The sequence below is a fragment of the Manis javanica genome, chromosome 5 (assembly GCF_040802235.1).
Source record: "Manis javanica isolate MJ-LG chromosome 5, MJ_LKY, whole genome shotgun sequence".
NCBI lineage: Eukaryota > Metazoa > Chordata > Mammalia > Pholidota > Manidae > Manis > Manis javanica.
The window spans coordinates 170,523,243-170,540,936 of NC_133160.1; the positions used below are offsets into that span (position 1 = coordinate 170,523,243).

At 64.8% G+C, this 17,694-nt stretch overlaps 1 protein-coding gene across 10 annotated transcripts; it reads left to right on the forward strand.

The window, feature by feature from the left end:
• The first annotated feature begins 978 nt into the window (after window positions 1–978).
• FGFR3 (fibroblast growth factor receptor 3) lies at window positions 979–16,518 on the forward strand. 10 transcript variants are annotated; one of them, XM_036991800.2, is made up of 18 exons: window positions 979–1,179; window positions 1,552–1,761; window positions 6,654–6,923; window positions 7,160–7,213; window positions 9,004–9,176; window positions 9,262–9,385; window positions 9,458–9,648; window positions 10,646–10,796; window positions 12,005–12,195; window positions 12,614–12,762; window positions 13,129–13,250; window positions 13,332–13,442; window positions 13,533–13,723; window positions 13,848–13,970; window positions 14,046–14,116; window positions 14,317–14,454; window positions 14,634–14,739; window positions 14,830–16,518. In XM_036991800.2, exons 2-18 carry the CDS (start codon window positions 1,653–1,655, stop codon window positions 14,974–14,976), a joined length of 2,421 nt encoding a protein of 806 aa, XP_036847695.2. In that variant the 5' UTR covers window positions 979–1,179; window positions 1,552–1,652; the 3' UTR covers window positions 14,977–16,518. The 10 variants fall into 10 exon arrangements, with proteins under 10 accessions (XP_036847695.2, XP_036847715.2, XP_036847720.2 ...); XM_036991820.2 differs by having other exon boundaries at window positions 12,008–12,195; XM_036991825.2 differs by lacking the exon at window positions 10,646–10,796 and adding an exon at window positions 11,412–11,556.
• The last annotated feature ends 1,176 nt before the right edge of the window (window positions 16,519–17,694 follow it).

A 17,694-nucleotide genomic window follows, 5' to 3' on the forward strand; every position in this document is an offset into this window, starting at 1 on the left:
ACTGGAGGGGTCTGGACAGCCCCCTGGGGTTCAGGGGGTCTCGGGTCTGTCTGGGGCACACAGGCTTAACCAGGCAAAGAAGGCAGCATACGACAGAGGGGCTGATCTGTTCAGGTAAGTACAGGGGTACTTTCATTGTCCATTTTCCTGATGAGTGAACCAAGTCCCAGGAGCCACAAGGTGGGTCAGAGACACTTGTCTGAGACAGACTAGACTCACACCAGGTGCCACCCTCTTGACTTTCGTAGGTCCCTAGCACGCCTTTGGCTTTCCTGAAAGTGGGAAAAGAGCCCCTTTCCTTGTGAAGATGGGCACATCAGCCAGTCACCATGGGCCCTCCAGCCCCTGTTCTCCAGTCTGATGCCTGGCAAGCACCCACCCTCCAAACCTGCCCCAGGCGCTTAGTAAACCCATCAGTGAGCCCAAAGCTCACGCGGAGCTCCAGCCCCGGGCGGACAGGCAGAGCCGCCTTTCTTCCCCTGGCCTTCGCTCACCCAGCCGCGCCCCTGCCCGGGTGCAGTCCTCTGCTCCTCCACCTGAGGACCCGCTGCTCTAACCCTTCTCAGTGAAGCCCCTCTGCCATGCTTCGCTCACTGAGACCACCCCTCTCGGCGTCTCCGCGTTTCCGGGTCTGAGCCCTTGATCTGCGGCCGGTTGGTAACTGGGACTGCGCGCTGGGCAAGCAGAAGGTAGCGAGCGGCCTCTCTGTGCGCCCGCCAGGCCCAGTGGAGACATAGGGGGCCTGGCCGGCGCTGCCCCGACTCCCACGCCCTCCGAGACCGCCCGGCGCCCCCGCCCGGTCCCGCCCCTTCTAATCGGCTCGTCAGCTGGCCAGGCTAGCGGCGGCCCCGCCCCCGGGCCGCCCCAGGGGAGAGGCGTGTCCCCGCGCCCCAGAGAGTCGGGGCGTGGCGTGGAAGGGGGCGTGGAAGGGGGCGTGGTGGGCGCGGACCGGCCCCCCCTGGCTGCCGCGCGCCCGGCCGCCAAGGCTCAGTGCGCGGCGGCGGCGGCGGCGGCGGCGGAGGCGGCGGAGGGGGCGCGGGCAGCCGGTGCTCCGCGGTCCTGCTCCACCCGCCGCACCGGAGAGCTGACGACTGGAGGAAGGGGTGCAGGCGCTGGGCCGGCGGATAACGAGCCGGCGTAAGAGCCGCACGCAGCGAGTTGGGCGCCGGTGGCCGCCAGGTCGGTGCGTGGAGCCGGGAGGGCGCGGAGGGGTCGAGGCGGGCGCACCGCGGGGCTAGAGCGCGGGGCGGGCTCGCAGCCCCAGCGGTCTCCGCGGCCGGGCCTGGCGCGGCGCAGGCTTCCCGCTCTGGAAAGTTTGCCGCCGCCGCCGCCGCCCTGGGAGGGCTCTGCGGCAGCCAGGGAGGGAAGGGGGGAAGGGAGGGACCGCGGCGGGAGGCGGCCGGCGCCTGGCGGCCCGGGAGCCTAGGGCGAGGGCGGCGGGCGGGCGGCCGGGGACCGGACGCGCCGAGGCGCGGGAGCTGGGCCGCCGCTGTTCCCTCCCCTGCGCGCCCCGGCCCACCAGGGTAACGAGCTGCCCTCCTCCTCCGGCAGGCTGCCGAGCTGCGCTCTCCTCCCGCCGGTGCCAGAGCCGGGCCATGGGGGGCAGCATGCCAGTGTGTGCCGCCTGAGGACGCCGTGACCCCGGCCCCGCTATGGGAGCCCCGACTTGCGCCGTCGCGTTCTGCGTGGCAGTGGCTGTCGTGACCGGCGTCGCCTCGGGGCCCCAGGGCACGGAGCAGCGCGCGGTGCGGAGAGCGGCAGGTAAGGAAACATCCGAAATGTCCGCGGGAGGGGCCCGGGGCTGCAGCCGGCGGAGGCGTTAGGGCGGGGAGCGGGCGCTCGCGGGGGGGCTGCCGCGGGATCTGAGCGGGCCCGAGGGCGCGCCCGGGCTGGCACCGCAGGGCCTGGGGCCGGGCTTTTGCCGCCCTCCCTACCCGGGGATCGCGGCCAGAGCTGAGGCGGCAGATTGTGGGGCGTCTGGAGCCGCAAGGCTACCACCCAAGCGGCTTCAGCCGTCCCCGCCCCCCGCGGCTCCCCAGTGGAGCGCAGCGGGCTCCGGGCGCCGCTGGAAGGACGCAGCGGCTGCGTTTCCACGATTCCCATTGTTGTTCTGCGAGTTCTGCGCTGACCGCGGAAAGTTTCGTTGTTGGGCGCCCTTTCCACCCCGCTTCGCTCCCCAGTGTATGGCCAGCTTCGGCCAGAGCAGGGGCCCGGACTTTGGAGGAGCGTGGGGGACGCATCAGCCCGCGGCCCGACCCCTGCCCCCTGCAGGACGAGGTGACACCTCCTCGCGCCTCCGCTTCCCTACCCTCCACCCTGCTCTTCTGCCCTGTGGGCGAAGGGTGCGCGCCGAACTCCAGGCGGGGCGCCGGGAGGTGAGAGGGAGGGTGTCGGAGGGTCGCGGACCGCGGCCCTGGCTGGCGGTCAGGGTTCGGCCGGACGTCGGAGGTATGCGAGGGGGCCCGCGGGGAGAGCACAGGAGAAGGGCGGGGGCGCGTCTGTGCGCCGGACCCGCTCCGCACACGCGCCGCGGCCTTTGAGGAGCAGCGCGCACGGCCCCCCGCCGGCCCGGCAGAGCGCCCCGAAGCCGCCACCCGCACGCGCGCGGCCAGGCTCCAGGCTGGGCGAGAGGGGCGTCCGCCCCCGGGGACCGCCGGCTCGGGGCGCGGGCGGGGCCGCACGCAGGGAGGCCTTCGCCGGTGAGCTCGCGCCCCACCCGGGCGAGACCCGAACAGCCGCCCCTTTGTACCTCGGCGCGGCCACAGACCGCGCATTGATGGCGGCCTCGCGGGGAGGTGTGAGCCGAGGCGGCGGGCGCGCCGTGCCAGGGGGGCGGCGGCCGCGCAGGATGGAGGCAGATGGCCGCCCGCCCCTCCCTGCGCCCCCGCGCCCCATTCTCCCGCGGCGGCTGCAGCCTCCCGGAACAATGTCATTTTTTTATGAATGAAGTGGGCCCGGCGCTTGAATGCGCGTGTCATTCAGCGGCGTGACAGAGGCCGTCGGGAGGTCAGCGCGCGCTTTTAGCGCCTGATCTGGCGGCCCCCGCTTCCAGAAAGCCGAATAGGCTGTCGTGGGGGGAGCCCGGCATTAGCATTCGCATTCAGATAAAGATATTACTCCCTACGGCCAGGGAATGTCAACTAGCCCCGGGGGAGGGGGCGCGGGCGGGGCTCCAGGCCCTCCCCTGGACCTCCTGCGGCTCCGGGGCAGCGATCCCCTCCATCCCAGCGGCTCGCACCGCCAGGCCTGGGGGCGGAGCTTGCGGTGCCCCGACCAAGGGCTGGCCTGGGGCAAAGGGCGAAGGAGGACCTCCAGGGTCCAGGGCCTTCTCCCTCAGCCGGAGCGTGGCTGCCCCCTGCCCCCTGCAGTAGAGCTGGTGCCACAGGTCAATAAACCTAATCTGGTTCCTTAAGGAGATGGGCCTGTCGGTGAAATACAGAGGCCCGGCTGCCACTTCCCTGGAGACTGTAAATTAAGGAGCTGGAGCTGGCTGGGGCCAAGGGCCGCTGGACTGCCCTGGCCACCCAAGGCCTGAGCAGGGCAGCCTGCATTCCCACATGGGCTCGTGCTGAGGGCGGAGGGGCCTGGTCGGGAGTCCCCACCGTGAGCTCCGTGGGCTGGCGCTCCCCCTGCAGGCTGACCCCACCCGGCTAGGAGGGGTTTCTGGGGGCTGCAGGGCATGTCCTGGGAAGGCTCAGGCCTCAGCCTCCCCCACCCTTGCTGGTTGGGGCTGGACTTTGAGCCCCAGGATCCTCTAGGTGGTTCATTAACCTGGCTGAGCCCAAGGCTGGACTTCTGGCCTCTAAGCCCCTGCAACTCAGCCAAGGCATACCCTCACCTCCAGAGCCTCCGATTCTAATTGAGGCCCCACCTCGGGCCTCGTGCACCCCGTTTCCCTGTTGAGCCTAGAGGGGAACAAGGGGCCCCAGGCACAGGTTTGGGAGGGGCAGGGCAACAGGCCTGAGTGATTAACAAGTGAGCAGGCAGCAGGTGGGCCCTCTTCTGGTAGGGGCTCCCAGCCCCATGCCCTGCTTGTTGAGGTGTTGAGTGCCACCACGGGCCCCCGTCCCCTCACCTGTCCTCCTGTCTGTGAGGACCAGTAACTGCAGGGTTCTGGGAAGGCTGGGCTGGATGAGCCTCTGTGCCCACATTAAGCTGCCTGACCTCCCAGTCCCAGCCTGTTTGTTCTGTTACAAACTTTTTCAGAATGTTCTGGATGCGGAAGCAGGAAGGCCGTATCTTCCCCCATGACATCAGGTCCCTTTGGGATGCCCTCCTCTCTTGAGCTCTTTTAAAGCATGTACCTGTTGCATAGCCCAAACTTCTGAGGGGCCTGGACCGGACCCCCACCATGCAGGGAGCTTGCTGGGCGGCCGCTCCCCCTGCAGCAGAGAGCTCCCCACATGCCCAGAGCCAGGACACTTCATCCCACTCAAGAGCCCACATCCTTTGGGGTGGCCACCTCCAGTGGGTCCCTCTGAATCGTCAGACTGACGTTTGTTCTCTGGGGTCACCCCAAGGCCCTTCTGATGGTGTTGTCCAATCCCTGTGCACCACCATGCACTGGGGGGGCCTTAACTGTAGTGACCCCAAATGGGAACAATAGCCCTGGTGGGGTGGGCAGCCCCCTGGACAGGCTAGCTCCACCCATGGCCTGGGGGGTGTCGGTCCATGCAGTAGCCCGGTCAGGGAAGGTCTCTCGTCCCCACCAGCACTTTAATCACATGGTGGCCTCTGGCTGGCTGGTGGCTGGGTTTTTTACCCTGTACTACAGCAGGGAAAACTGAGGCACAGGGCCAGTGAGTCAGGGGAACTCTGCCCGCAGGCTCAGCTTGGTCCCACAGGGGCATAGTAGCCCTTGGGCTGTACAGACGGGCTACTCTGGACGTGCAGCCCTGGTCAAGCTCACCATGTGGCACGTGGGCACCCGCCTTGGCACACACAGTCTTTCCTCCCATGTTTAGGCTCCGGTGCTGTGTGGGGTCGGTGAGCCCCTTTTTGTTGACCAAAAAAGACTCCTTTCTGGAGCTGCCTGAGGACTGAGGAGCCCCCTGCTTGTGCCCCATTGCTCCCCAGGGAGAGCCCCAGTCTGCCCATCACCTTGGGCTCTGCCCACACTCAGCATCCTGTAGCCTGGCACTGCCCACACACCCATTGCTGGGCTCCCATAGGGTCCCTGTGGCCCTGGGTAGGCCTGCAGGACCAGAGACCCTGCAGCTCGTCTCAGCCCTGGTCTGGTGGGTCCCTAGCCTTGCAGGCACCTAGTTGGGTAGGGAGATGGTCAGGATAGGGGTCGGCCCTTGGCTGAGTGCAGGGCCCTGCCCCCTCCTCCCCAGCAGATAGCTGCCAGGCATGGCTAGTTGGGGGCTGTTCTGTGTCCCCCTGGTCCCCTGCTGGACCAGGTTGAAGCAAATACTTGTGTGGATGGCTTGGCCTGCCATCACTACCGGGACCAAACCGGAATGAACCGCTGTTGCCCTTGGGCCAGGGCCTGGTGCTGAGGCCGCTGTGCCAGCCTGTTCTCTGCCTTCTGGGGGGCCTCGAGGCTCCTGGTGCTGGGTGGTCCCCACAGTGGCCAGGACTGGGGGTATGCAGAGGTCAGGCCAGGAGCCCCACTGTGTGGTCCCTAGGGACACAGACTCCATGGACACTTGGGAGACGCTTCTGGAGGGCATGGGGCTGGTGGGACTGCAGAGGTGGGTGAACGGAATTGGGCCTGTCCTGGGAGCCACAGGCTGGTGTGGCCAGAATGGACAGCTGGGCCCTCGGATATAGGCCACACATCGGTAGAATGACAAGTAATGGCGCAGCCGCCCCAGCTGGGTCTGGGGAGGGAGGCTGGCGCAGTAGGATCACCCACCCCTGTCCCGGGCCCTGAGCCCAGGCTGCTTGCCTGCACTGGGCATTGTCTGGCCCTGGCAGGGAGGCCTGGGAGTGAGGCTCAGCCCTGCCAGTGGGTGTCCCTGGGTCTCGGGCCTTCTTAGCCCCTTGGGCAACCATTGGGCAGAGGAGGAGCCCAGGGGGTCACTGGTAGACATGCATCCTCGGCGAGCACCCTCCACCCCAACTTCTCAGCACCTGTCAGTTCCTCAGCCCAGTTCTAAGGGTCCTGCTCTGGGCATCATCCTGTCATCTGTAAACGGGTTCCCAGGGCCCTTTCCCCAGTGGCCTAGAGGACCCCTCTGGCCAGACCTGGTATCCCATCTATTTGTATTTCTGATCCTCTGCTCAGCATGTATTTATGCCATGGTGCTGCTAAGGTGCAGGTGGCAGGGGCTCCCTTCTAAGTCAAGGCACAGAGTGTCCTGTGCCCCAAAAGCCCTACCCCAGGCTGGGCCCAGCCCGTGTTGGCCTCGGGTGACAGCCTGCAGTGACTGCTTGTCTCCGCATTGTCTGTGTCAGCACTACAGCAGCAGAGCTGTCCTGGGGACGGAGACCTGTTGGCAAGGCTGAGACTTTCCGCCAGCCCTTTGTGGACTCTGGGTGTGGGCTCTTCACCCCTGCCCAGCCTGCCAGGCCCCAGATGCCCCCCTGCTGCAGCCTCTGCCAGCATGTCTGTGAAGTGGGGGTGCTGTGGTGCTTCTCAGGAGGGTGGAGTGCCCGCTGTGCTTGGTTGGGGGTACCTGCCTCGCAGTCCGCTGTCTCACCCACAGAGGCCCCAGGACCTGAGCCTAGCCGGCAGGAGCAGCTGGTCTTTGGCAGCGGGGACACCGTGGAGCTGAGCTGCCCCTCGCCTGTGGGTGGTCCCATGGGGCCCACCATCTGGGCCAAGGACGGTGTGGGGCTGTTGCCCTCGGACCGGATCCTGGTGGGGCCCCAGCATCTGCGGGTGCTGAATGCCTCCCACGAGGACGCTGGGTCCTACAGCTGCCGACAGCGGCTCACCCAGCAAGCTCTGTGCTACTTCAGTGTGCGTGTGGCAGGTGAGTGCCTGTGGCTGCCAGGCAGCACTCTGCCCTGAGGGACAGGGTGGCCACTGGTGGAAAGGAGAACACCCCCAAGGAGGCAATGTATGAGTGGGGGGCTCCAGTCGGGCAGGTAGAGGCAGGCCGTGAGGGAAGCATGCCACTTCACAGCTGAGAAGTGTCAGCATCGGGATGTGGGTGCTGAGCCCTTGCCCCTCACCAGCTGCTCACACGCGCCCTTCCCGGCATTGCAGATGCTCCATCCTCTGGTGACGACGAAGATGGGGAGGATGAGGCTGAAGACACAGGTGAGACCAGGTTTAGCGCACAGCTCGGGGTTGGGTACCTGTCTTCCCAGCAGGTGGGGCTGCTCCCCACCTGCCAAGCCTCCGCCATCCCCAGGTATGGGGCCTCCTGCTCATCAGGAAGGTGAGAGATGGAGGCCTCGGACCAAGTCCCCAGGGTCACACCAGGTGTGGGGTCCCCTCGGTGTGAGGTGGCCTTGAGCTCTGGGTGGCAGGCTGGGGCTGGCAGGGGACACTGAGCTGCACAGAGTAGCTGGGCCCAGGATGGGCAGTGGGGCCAGTGGGCGAGGTGCCCCCTCCCCTGTGTGGGTGGGCTGCTGCAGGGCCAGCTGTGGGGTTGAGGGGTTCGGGCATTGGGAGAGGACGTTGGCCATGGCACCAGGGGCACTGAGTCTGGCTGTGTAGAGGGGGTGCTGACAGTGTTTCCTGGTGACAGGCTGTGGGTATGGGAGACCAGCTGAGTGACAATATGCAGGTATTTTGGTCTGAAACTGTGAAGAGCATTTGGTGGTGGAAGAGCTGAGTTTGAGATGCCAAGAGATGGGGCCTGGGGGGGCCTTGGATGTAGCAGGCAGGAAGGCAAGGGGAACCCGCCAGGGAGACAGAGCTGGATAGAAACCAGAGAGAGGAGGGGTCCTGGGCAGAGGGGAGCCTGGGGGAGGACCAGGCTCCAGGGGCTTGTGTGGCCACCCTGCCTGAGGTGCTGCTGTATTTCTTCCCTTCTCCCTTTTCCCTTGGGCTGCCAGGAAGTTCAGAGCCAAAGTCCCAGCCTGGCTGCCCTCCCCACCCCTCTCCTGACTAGGCCACCCCTTCAGCTCCTGTTGGTCCCTGTGCCCTGGCCACCTCAGCCTGGTGTGTGGTGGTTCCACCCAAGTGAGCCGGGACCCTGAGGGTCACTGGCAGGGCTGCCACCCAGAAGGTGTGCTCTGTTGTTGAGTAACTGATGTCCCCCAGTCCCAGGGCACAGCCCCTGCCACAGCCTGCTGGCCCTTGTCATCCCTGGGGTCCCTTCCCCAGCCTCCAAAGGCCTGGGTGGATGGCCAGGTGTCTCTTCCCAGTGTCTGTCCATACTACTTCCACCCCAGGCCCCAGCATGCTCACTGTCTGGCAAGATGGCTCTGTGGACAACAGCGAAGTCATGGAGAGGCGCTGCCTCCCCCTGTCCAGGCCTTTGCTGCCTCCCTCCTGGGAACTCGAGGCTCAAAGGAGGAAGACCAGTTGGGCTGTGAGGGTGGGGTGGGGTGGGGTCTCCCTGACGTCATGTCCTTTCCATGTTGCCATGTCCCCACTCCTGGTCCATCAGGCCCTGGGGCACTGCAGAGGGTGGCTCAGGGTCTCCAGGGGGCAGCTGGGCCTGGCCTCCTGGGAAAGTGTCCCAAGACCTGACCCTGCTCGTCCGTCCGACAGGGCTTGGTGACCTGGATGACTGGTCCCCCTGCCAACTAGGTCTCCCTCTCAGTGGGCTTGCCCCCAGTGTGCCTTCCTGGGTGGGTGGGTGTTTTCCAGGGGGTGCCCTGGTGACCTGAAGGGTCCTGGGCCAGGGTGCAGTGCCCTGGGTCCTCTGGGCTGGAGTCGGCACTAGGGGAAATGGACAGGGAAGGAGGCACTGCGGGCCCGGCTCTGAGAGTGCTGGTGGTGGTGCCAAGGCACCTGGGAGCCTCAACCGGCCTGGGCAGGGGCCCTTGAAAGGCCAGTATTCCTACCCAGTAGGGGAAGCTGGGGAGCAGCTTTCAGAGAGGGGGCAGGTGGGCCTCCACCCATCCTGGTATGGACTTCACGTGCTTCTCCACCAGCAGGGGCCCCTTACTGGACACGGCCTGAGCGGATGGACAAGAAGCTTCTGGCTGTACCAGCCGCCAACACTGTCCGTTTCCGCTGCCCGGCCGCCGGCAACCCCACTCCTTCCATCTCCTGGCTGAAGAATGGCAAGGAGTTCAGAGGCGAGCATCGCATCGGGGGCATCAAGGTGGGCCTGCAGCAGGTGGGTGGCACCGGGCCTGGCCATGGCAAAGGGTCTTCTGCCCACTGCCGCTCACTGTGTCTGCCCACAGCTGCGCCACCAGCAATGGAGCCTGGTCATGGAGAGTGTGGTGCCCTCCGACCGCGGCAACTACACATGTGTGGTGCAGAACAAGTTCGGCAGCATCCGGCAGACATACACCCTGGATGTGCTGGGTGAGGCCTGGGCCGGGAGTGGGGATGGGCGGGTACAACCAGAGCAGCCCCTGAGCGCTGCCTGCCCCACAGAGCGCTCCCCGCACCGGCCCATCCTGCAGGCGGGGCTGCCGGCCAACCAGACGGCAGTGCTGGGCAGTGACGTGGAGTTCCACTGCAAGGTGTACAGCGACGCGCAGCCCCACATTCAGTGGCTGAAGCATGTGGAGGTGAACGGCAGCAGAGTAGGGCCGGATGGCACACCCTACGTCACTGTGCTCAAGGTGGGCGCCGCCACTGGCTGGCCACAAGCAGCGGGCTAGGGGCTCCCTGTTTGTGAGCCCGTGGGCCTGGCCCTACCGGGCCCCTTGCCCAGGGACTGGGAGGCCCGTTGAGTTAAAGGGGTGGTGTTTGGGGCCCAGGCTGGGGCGTGGGCATTGGACCTTCAGGGAAGAAGCGGTGGGGGGTGGGGCTGGCTGGCAGGGTGGGTTGAGTCAACAGCAGCGCCCTGCAGTGAGCCCTCTGCCTCCTCTGCTCAGTGGGCCTCAGTCTGGGAGGCCGCCTGCAGGGCGAGCCAGTTCCAGAGCCTGGGGCCCAAGTCTCCTCCCAGCACCCTCTGCACCTGAGAGGCTGGAGCTGCTCCTTGGGCTGGCCCCACCGGGTGTGGCCAGCAGCACAGAGCAGCCAGCACCCCGCCTGCTGCCCTCGGGGCAGGGCAGCCTCTGCTTTGCCCCAGGCTGCAGGGCTGGGAGCCATCCGAGTCGGAGTGGCTGTGGCACTCTTAGCGCAAAGAGAAACATCTCTCTGTAGAGACCAGACAGGCTGATGGGGCTGGGAGCCGGCACACCGGCCAAGGGTGGGGGTCCAGGCCTAATTGGAGAGGCCTCTGTGAACCCTGTGGGGTGGTGGCTCTGTGCCCTGGCCAGCACTTCCACTGTTAGCCCAGCGGCACCGCAGCGGGTCCAGCCTGGACCCCAGGGGTGAACAGGCCCAGCCTCAGCCTGGGAGGCCTCTCTGAGAGGTCATGGAGGGTGGACACAGAGGGCACATCCTGTTGAACCACAACCATGAGGAGGTGCCTCTGTACCTCCCCCAGGCAGCCTTCCGGCTGGCCCAGCCCAACTCCCATCCATTCCTCGGGGGTCTCCCATTTCCTGCCTCGGAGCCTTGGGATCCGGCCTGTCCTCGTGGCAGGGTCTGCACCGGGCCTGCTCCCTGCACGCTGCTCTGCCTGGCCAGCGGCCGCGGGCGCGCCTGAGCGGGGGTCTCTTATCCCCGCAGTCCTGGATCAGTGAGAGTGTGGAGGCCGACGCGCGCCTCCGCCTGGCCAATGTGTCCGAGCGCGACGGGGGCGAGTACCTCTGTCGAGCCTCCAATTTCATAGGCGTGGCTGAGAAGGCCTTTTGGCTGCGTGTTCACGGGCCCCAAGCAGGTAACAACTCTGTCCCACGCCTGCCGGCACGCCGAGCTCCAGCTCCAGCGCCCTGGCCGTGTGCCCACCTGCACGCCCCGTCCTGCTCGCTCCTGCCCCCGTGGCTCGCACTTGCTTCGACGTGGCCATCTCTGCAGTGCTGGCGCCTCTGGCCTCTGCTGCAGCCACCTGCTTCAGGCCCCTGTGGCCTGTGCGAACCCTGCTTGCACCCCATGCCCCCCAAGGTCCTCACCGTGGCAGGGGCTATGCCCTCGGTTCCTGAGCGTCCGCTTCTGCCTCTCTCTTGCCCGGCTCCACTGCTGCTCACCTCCTGTCAGTCTGTCCATCCGTACCCCTGCCTGTACCCTCCCGTGTTCACGCTAACCCACATGCTGCATTCAGTAGCACGCTGCTGGCTGCACGCCTGGCGCTCACCTGGGACAGAGGACTCGCCGGTGGAGGGACTGGCTTCGGGCTCGGTGTGGACGCACGAGGCAGAGGACCCTCGGCCACCGTGGGCGTGGTGGTGGCGGCATTTCTCTTGCAGCCTGGCTGGATCGTCACCATGTGGACCTGGCTGTGGTGCCCGTGGGAGGTGCTGGCGCTCGCCTATCGCACTCTGTTCTCTCTTTGTAGACGGCGGGCGCTAACACTACCGACAAGGAGCTAGAGGTTCTGTCCTTACGCAATGTCACCTTTGAGGATGCGGGGGAGTACACCTGCCTGGCGGGCAATTCTATCGGGTTTTCCCATCACTCTGCGTGGCTGGTGGTGCTGCCAGGTACCGGCTCCTGCAGCTGCTCGCTCTGCACCTGTCCTCACGGGTCGCTGGCTCGGGGCACACCAAAGCCGCCAGGGACAGGCAGGGAACCCGCAGCTCATGGCCGCCTGCCCCACAGACCCTGCACCAGGCCCTCCTGTGCCTGGTACGGGAACAAAGCCACACGCTGCTGGCCAGGTCCCCATCGCCTCGGTGGCAGCTCTGGTGTCTCCCTGGGCGGCGGGTGTGGGTGCTGCTGGCTCCGCTGGGCTCCGCTCCCGGGTCTTCCCCTCCTGACTCAGGCATTTCTGACTGTAGGACCCTCAACAAGTGGGGCCTTGAGGCCTCAGCATCCCCAACTGGGTGCTGAGCCCCCTCTGTTGCCCCCGTGCTGGTGGCTCTGGCTGCAGGCTGCCCATGGGGGCTCCCAGGAGGCTGGGCCGGGTCCCCAATGCCAGTGTCTTTGCAGCAGAGGAGGAGCTGGCGGAGGCCGGCGAGGCCGGCGGCGTGTACGCAGGCGTCCTGAGCTACGGGGTGGGCTTCCTGCTCTTCGTCCTCGTAGTGGTGGCGGTGACGCTCTGCCGCCTGCGCAGCCCCCCGAAGAAGGGCCTAGGCTCGCCCACCGTGCACAAGGTCTCCCGCTTCCCGCTCAAGCGGCAGGTAACAGAAAGTAGCTGCCAGGTTCGGAGCCACCCATCCACCCATCCCAATTTCTAGTACCACCCGTCAGCCCACTCCCCTGGGTCCCAGCGTGCAGGGCCACCCTGTGGCAGCAGAGAGCTGGGGTCCACCCAGGGACCCCAGTCTGCAGTATGTGAGCCAAACTCTGTGTCCTTGTGATCCCTGCGTGGGCCAGGGTTACTTTGGACTGTAAACATTAAATCTTCACTTAGCACCTGCTCCCATGCCCCGCGCTCACCCGATCAGACCTGCCTGCTCAGGCAAGCCAAGGCCTTGCCTTGCGGCCCTGCCCCATACAGCCGGATGCCAGCCTGCCAGCCCGACCCAAGCAGGTGTCCCCGGGGCCGCACCCCCTGCCCTGTATAGCCCGGGCACCAGCCCGCCCTCCTGACCCAAGCAGGTGTCCCTGGAGTCCGACTCGTCTATGAACTCCACCACGCCACTGGTGCGAATTGCCCGGCTGTCCTCAGGGGAGGGCCCAGTGCTGGCCAACGTGTCAGAGCTTGAGCTGCCTGCTGACCCCAAGTGGGAGCTGTCCCGAGCCCGGTCAGTGGTGGCAGTGGGGTGGTGTGCCGGGGCTGGGGGCACAAGCAGGGTGGAGCCCTGTGTGGGGAAGGAGAGAGACCTGACCAGGTTCACATTGGGTCAGGGAGAAATCAAGGCTGTTGGTGTGGCCTCTGCTGGGGGTGGCGGGGTAGAGGAGCCTGGGCTGGGTCAGAGGCCCCTGAGGTGAGCACCCTGGGTGGCGGTGTCCTCCCACAAAGTGCTGGGTCTGGATGGTGTGGCACAGGGCAAGGGGCCAGAGGGCAACATCCTTCATCCTGGTGAGCAGGGTCTCAGGCGAGTGGGCGTGCTCCCTGGAGGTGGTGGTGCTGGCTTCAAAGGCTCTCTGCTTTTCTGCTGTGCTGCCAGGCTGACCCTGGGCAAGCCTCTGGGGGAGGGCTGCTTCGGCCAGGTGGTTATGGCAGAGGCTATTGGCATCGACAAGGACCGGGCCGCCAAGCCCATCACCGTGGCCGTGAAAATGCTGAAAGGTGAGGGGGAGCCAGGGCCAGTGCTGGGGGGCTGGGCCTGGCTGGGTCGGCCATGCCTGACATGCCCCTCTGCCCGTGCAGACGATGCCACAGACAAGGACCTCTCAGACCTGGTGTCGGAGATGGAGATGATGAAGATGATCGGCAAACACAAGAACATCATCAACCTGCTGGGGGCCTGCACACAGGGTGGTGAGTGCGTGGTGGGCAGAGGGCCTGCATGCAGGGCCGCAGGGCGGGCCTGGGGGCCTGGTGTCCCTGCTGAGGCACCTGTGCCGGCAGGGCCCCTGTACGTGCTGGTGGAGTATGCCGCCAAGGGCAACCTGAGGGAGTACCTGAGGGCGCGGCGGCCACCTGGCATGGACTACTCTTTCGACACCTGCAAGCTGCCTGAGGAGCAGCTCACCTTCAAGGACCTGGTGTCCTGCGCCTACCAGGTGGCACGGGGCATGGAGTACCTCTCCTCGCAGAAGGTGAGTGGGGGCGGTGGGGAGGGGCACCAGGCTGCCATCATGCCACGGCAGGTCTCTGGGCCTGCCAGGGCTCTGGGAGGTGGGCCAGGGAAGGGCCTCAGCCTTGCCCCCTGCACCCGCCCAGTGCATTCACAGGGACTTGGCAGCCCGCAATGTGCTAGTGACCGAGGACAATGTGATGAAGATCGCGGACTTTGGTCTGGCCCGTGATGTGCACAACCTGGACTACTATAAGAAGACCACAAATGTGAGCTTGGCCCAGGGCAGGGGCTCTGAGCCAGGGGAAGACCTGGCCACCAACATGTCCCTCGCCTTCTCCCAGGGCCGGCTGCCTGTGAAGTGGATGGCACCCGAGGCCTTGTTTGACCGTGTCTACACCCACCAGAGTGATGTGTATGTGGCCCAGGGTGGGGGGCGCCGGTGGGAGTGAGCTGCAGGGGTGGAGGACCCCCATAGTAGCCCCCACGGCCTGGCAAGCCATATGCCCTGGGCCCTGGCCCATTTCTCCAAGCCCCAGTGAAGTCCATTCTGGGGCAGGTGGGCTGCTGCGGGCTTGGGTGGCAGAGCAGCTAACAGTTCTGGGCCTCCCCCAGCTGGTCCTTTGGGGTCCTGCTCTGGGAGATCTTCACTCTGGGGGGCTCGCCGTACCCTGGAGTCCCTGTGGAGGAGCTCTTCAAGCTGCTGAAGGAGGGCCACCGCATGGACAAGCCGGCCAACTGCACGCACGACCTGTGAGCACACTCACTGTCCACCGCCCTGCCCGCACCTGTCCACAGGGGGGCTCCCAGGGACTTAGTGCCCTGGTCTCTGTGGCCTCAGCCCCAGGGTGGGAGAGAGGCCGCTCCAGGCCATTCCTGAGGGAGGCAGGGAGTAGGCCCCAGGCGGGAGCTGGACCTGAGCGCCCCCCCAGGTACATGATCATGAGAGAGTGCTGGCATGCAGTGCCCTCGCAGAGACCCACCTTCAAGCAGCTGGTGGAGGACCTGGACCGCATTCTCACCGTGACCTCCACTGACGTGAGTGAAGGCTCAGCTGGGTGGGGGCAGAGTGGCATGGGGAGGGCACTGCTCTGACTGCTGCTCGGCCGCCTGGCCGCCCACCTGCAGGAGTACCTGGACCTGTCAGTGCCCTTTGAGCAGTACTCACCAGGTGGCCAGGACACCCCCAGCTCCAGCTCCTCAGGGGACGACTCCGTGTTCGCCCATGACCTGCTGCCCCCAGCCTCACCCAGCGGCGGGGGCCTGCGGACGTGAAGGGCCTCTGGCCTGCAGGCTGAGCCCAGTGATGTGAGGGCGGAGCCCAACCACTGTGCTGCTGCTGCTGTGCGGCCGCCCATGCGCCCGTCAGCCCAGGCACGAGACCTGGTGTGGATGGATGGAAGGACAGCGCGCGCGTGTCTGTGTGTGTGTGTGTGTGCGCGCAGGCCTCGAGCCCCCTGGGTGCCCACCCTGCTATATAGTGACCTCCTGGCCACCTGTGCTGGCAGCACCAGGGGCACTGAGTGTAGAATGTAAGGGGGCTGCTCGCAGGGCACCCCCTCCCCAGGCTCCCTTGCTCCCCCCTGCCCCCAACAGGGACTTTGGGGGTGGTGGCCAGACTCCAGAGTTCAGGACAGGCCAAGGCCCCTCCAAGTGCCCAAACTGAGCCTGCAGGGAATCCCCCCTGTGGCACAACTCCCACCCGAGTGGCCCCTTGCACCTGTGTTAGCACACAGCCCTCACTCCCCAGCCTCCCCACTTCCCACCCTGCCCCTCGGAGACTGAAATTACGGGTACCTGAAGGCAGGAGCCTTTAACTTCTCTCTGAAAGGTTTATTCCAGAAATGTGTGTACATTTATATAAATAGATGCTGTGTGTATGATATTACACATACATATATTTAAAAAGTCTATATGGAGGAAGAAAGGCCGGTACAGCTGAGGCCGTGGGACCCTGGCGATGTGGGGGCCCTGGTGGGGGGCCCTGGGGGACTTGCTGTTGAGACAAATGCAGATACCAGCGGAGGATGGAGGGGCTTTCCCAGCACCACAGTTTTGTTTTAAAAATTGTACCTGGACTTGTATATTTGTAAAGCTATTTATCGACCCTAGAACCCCTGTCTCCATCCCTGGGCCTCAGGACTCAGTGTTCAGCAGCTGCATGGCAGAGAGGGTCCCACTTGGTTTAGGGGAATGGTTGAGGGTGTGCCCAGCCCACACCCAAAGGCCAGAACCAGCCTCCTTGTACCCCAAAGGACCATAAATAGTTGGAGGTTGTCCCAGGGAGGGTATTTTATCATCTTTGCAGGAGATTTAGATTTCTATAGGATTTTTCTTTAGGAGACTTATTTTTTGGACTTCACGCAAGCTGACATTTCCATGAAGTTACAATTGCCATGTGTTCCACGAGGGAAGACAGTTTCCAGCAGGGGCCAGCCCTGCATGCAGGTTCCCAAGTTACTAGATGTTACAAGTTTTTATATATATATATATATATATATATATATATATATATATATAAAACTTATTGAGTTTTTACAAGATGTGTTTGCTGTAGATTTAACACTTATGCAATGCTTCTAGACTTCAATAGCCCAGACTGCTACCTTTCAAAGCTTCAGAGAGAAAGCCGTGAATTCAGTTTTGTTACATACTGTTACTACCCCGATTTCGGGTGGCTGGTCTCTGCTCATCAGCTGGCCCACGGGGCAGTGGCTCAGGGCACTCTGTTCTAGGGTCCCCAGCCTTTCGGGAGCCAAAGGTGTCAGCCCAAATGGCAGATGTGCTTTCCAAAAAATAAAACAGATGACTGGTTCACATCTGCTCCTGTTTTCTTGTCCCCTGCCCTCCACCTGGGACAGACAGGGTCTACCCTGGGAGGGGTCACAGCTAGACGCTGGGACAGAGTGGGACTGGCTGCTGGGGTCACACATTCTAAAGGTCTCAGTCCAGGACGAGGCCTGGATGAAGCCAGGGTGAGGGTGGCCCCGTGCGTCCAGCTGCATGGTGGCCCAGTACTGAACTTCATTACCTTAGGCTGGGGTCCCCCAGGGCAGGGGAATGTAGGGGACATGGTATTCATGGGAGGGGCTGATGGGACCCCTATAATGGAGAGGGATTTGGTGCAAGGACGAAGGGCTCTGGGCCTGCTCAGGCCCCTGCCTGCCCTAGCTCACGGAGTCCAGGTGCCTGTAGCCAGTTGAGGCCGCCGCCTCACCCCACCTGCTCGCACCTGCCTACCCAGTCAACTGGGGTGGGGAGGCTTCTAGGTGAGTCTCCCCACAGAGCCTCAGGTAAGCAAAGCCTCACTCCGTTTGAGCCGGATGCAAGAAGAGTGCCCCCTGCCTGAGGACCCACCAGTGCGCTGGTATTCTGCCTCTAACCAGGCAGATGCTGACCCTCAGCTAGTTGGAGTAGAGGACTGACAGGATCTGGCCCCCTCTGTTCCAGCTGGGTGCTCAGAGCGGTGGAGAATACATCTGGGAGGGCTTCCTGGAGGCTGTGGCAGTGCCCAGGACAAGTGGGGAGACCAGGGTGGATCCGGGCAGGCAGCCATGCAGACCTGCACAGGTTCCCCCGGAACCCTACGCTGCCCAGGGCTGGCTGTCACTCCCTGACTTGCCCCTCCTTCCCCTGTCCCTCCTCTGGTCTCTGGGTCTCGGGGAACCAGCTGGTTAGCCAGCCGCTGGACGGTGTACACGTTACTCTCCTCAGAAACTCACCTGGCTTTTGCTGTGTTCAACTCACCTACGTGAGGGCCTTCTGCTCTTGGGGCAGGCGAGGCCGCCAGGGTCTGTTCCTTCAACGGGCTGCCAAAGCCTTAGCCCCACTTGGGGAAGGCCCCCGGCACCGCGCCCCAAACCGCGACCCCCACCCCTCCAGCCTGCCCGGCCCCGCATTTGTGGCCAGCAAGCTGGGGACGCGGCTACTGTGAGGGGCGCGCCCAGGGAGGCCAAGGTGGGAAAGGAGCCTGGAAGCAGCCGGCAGGGCCAA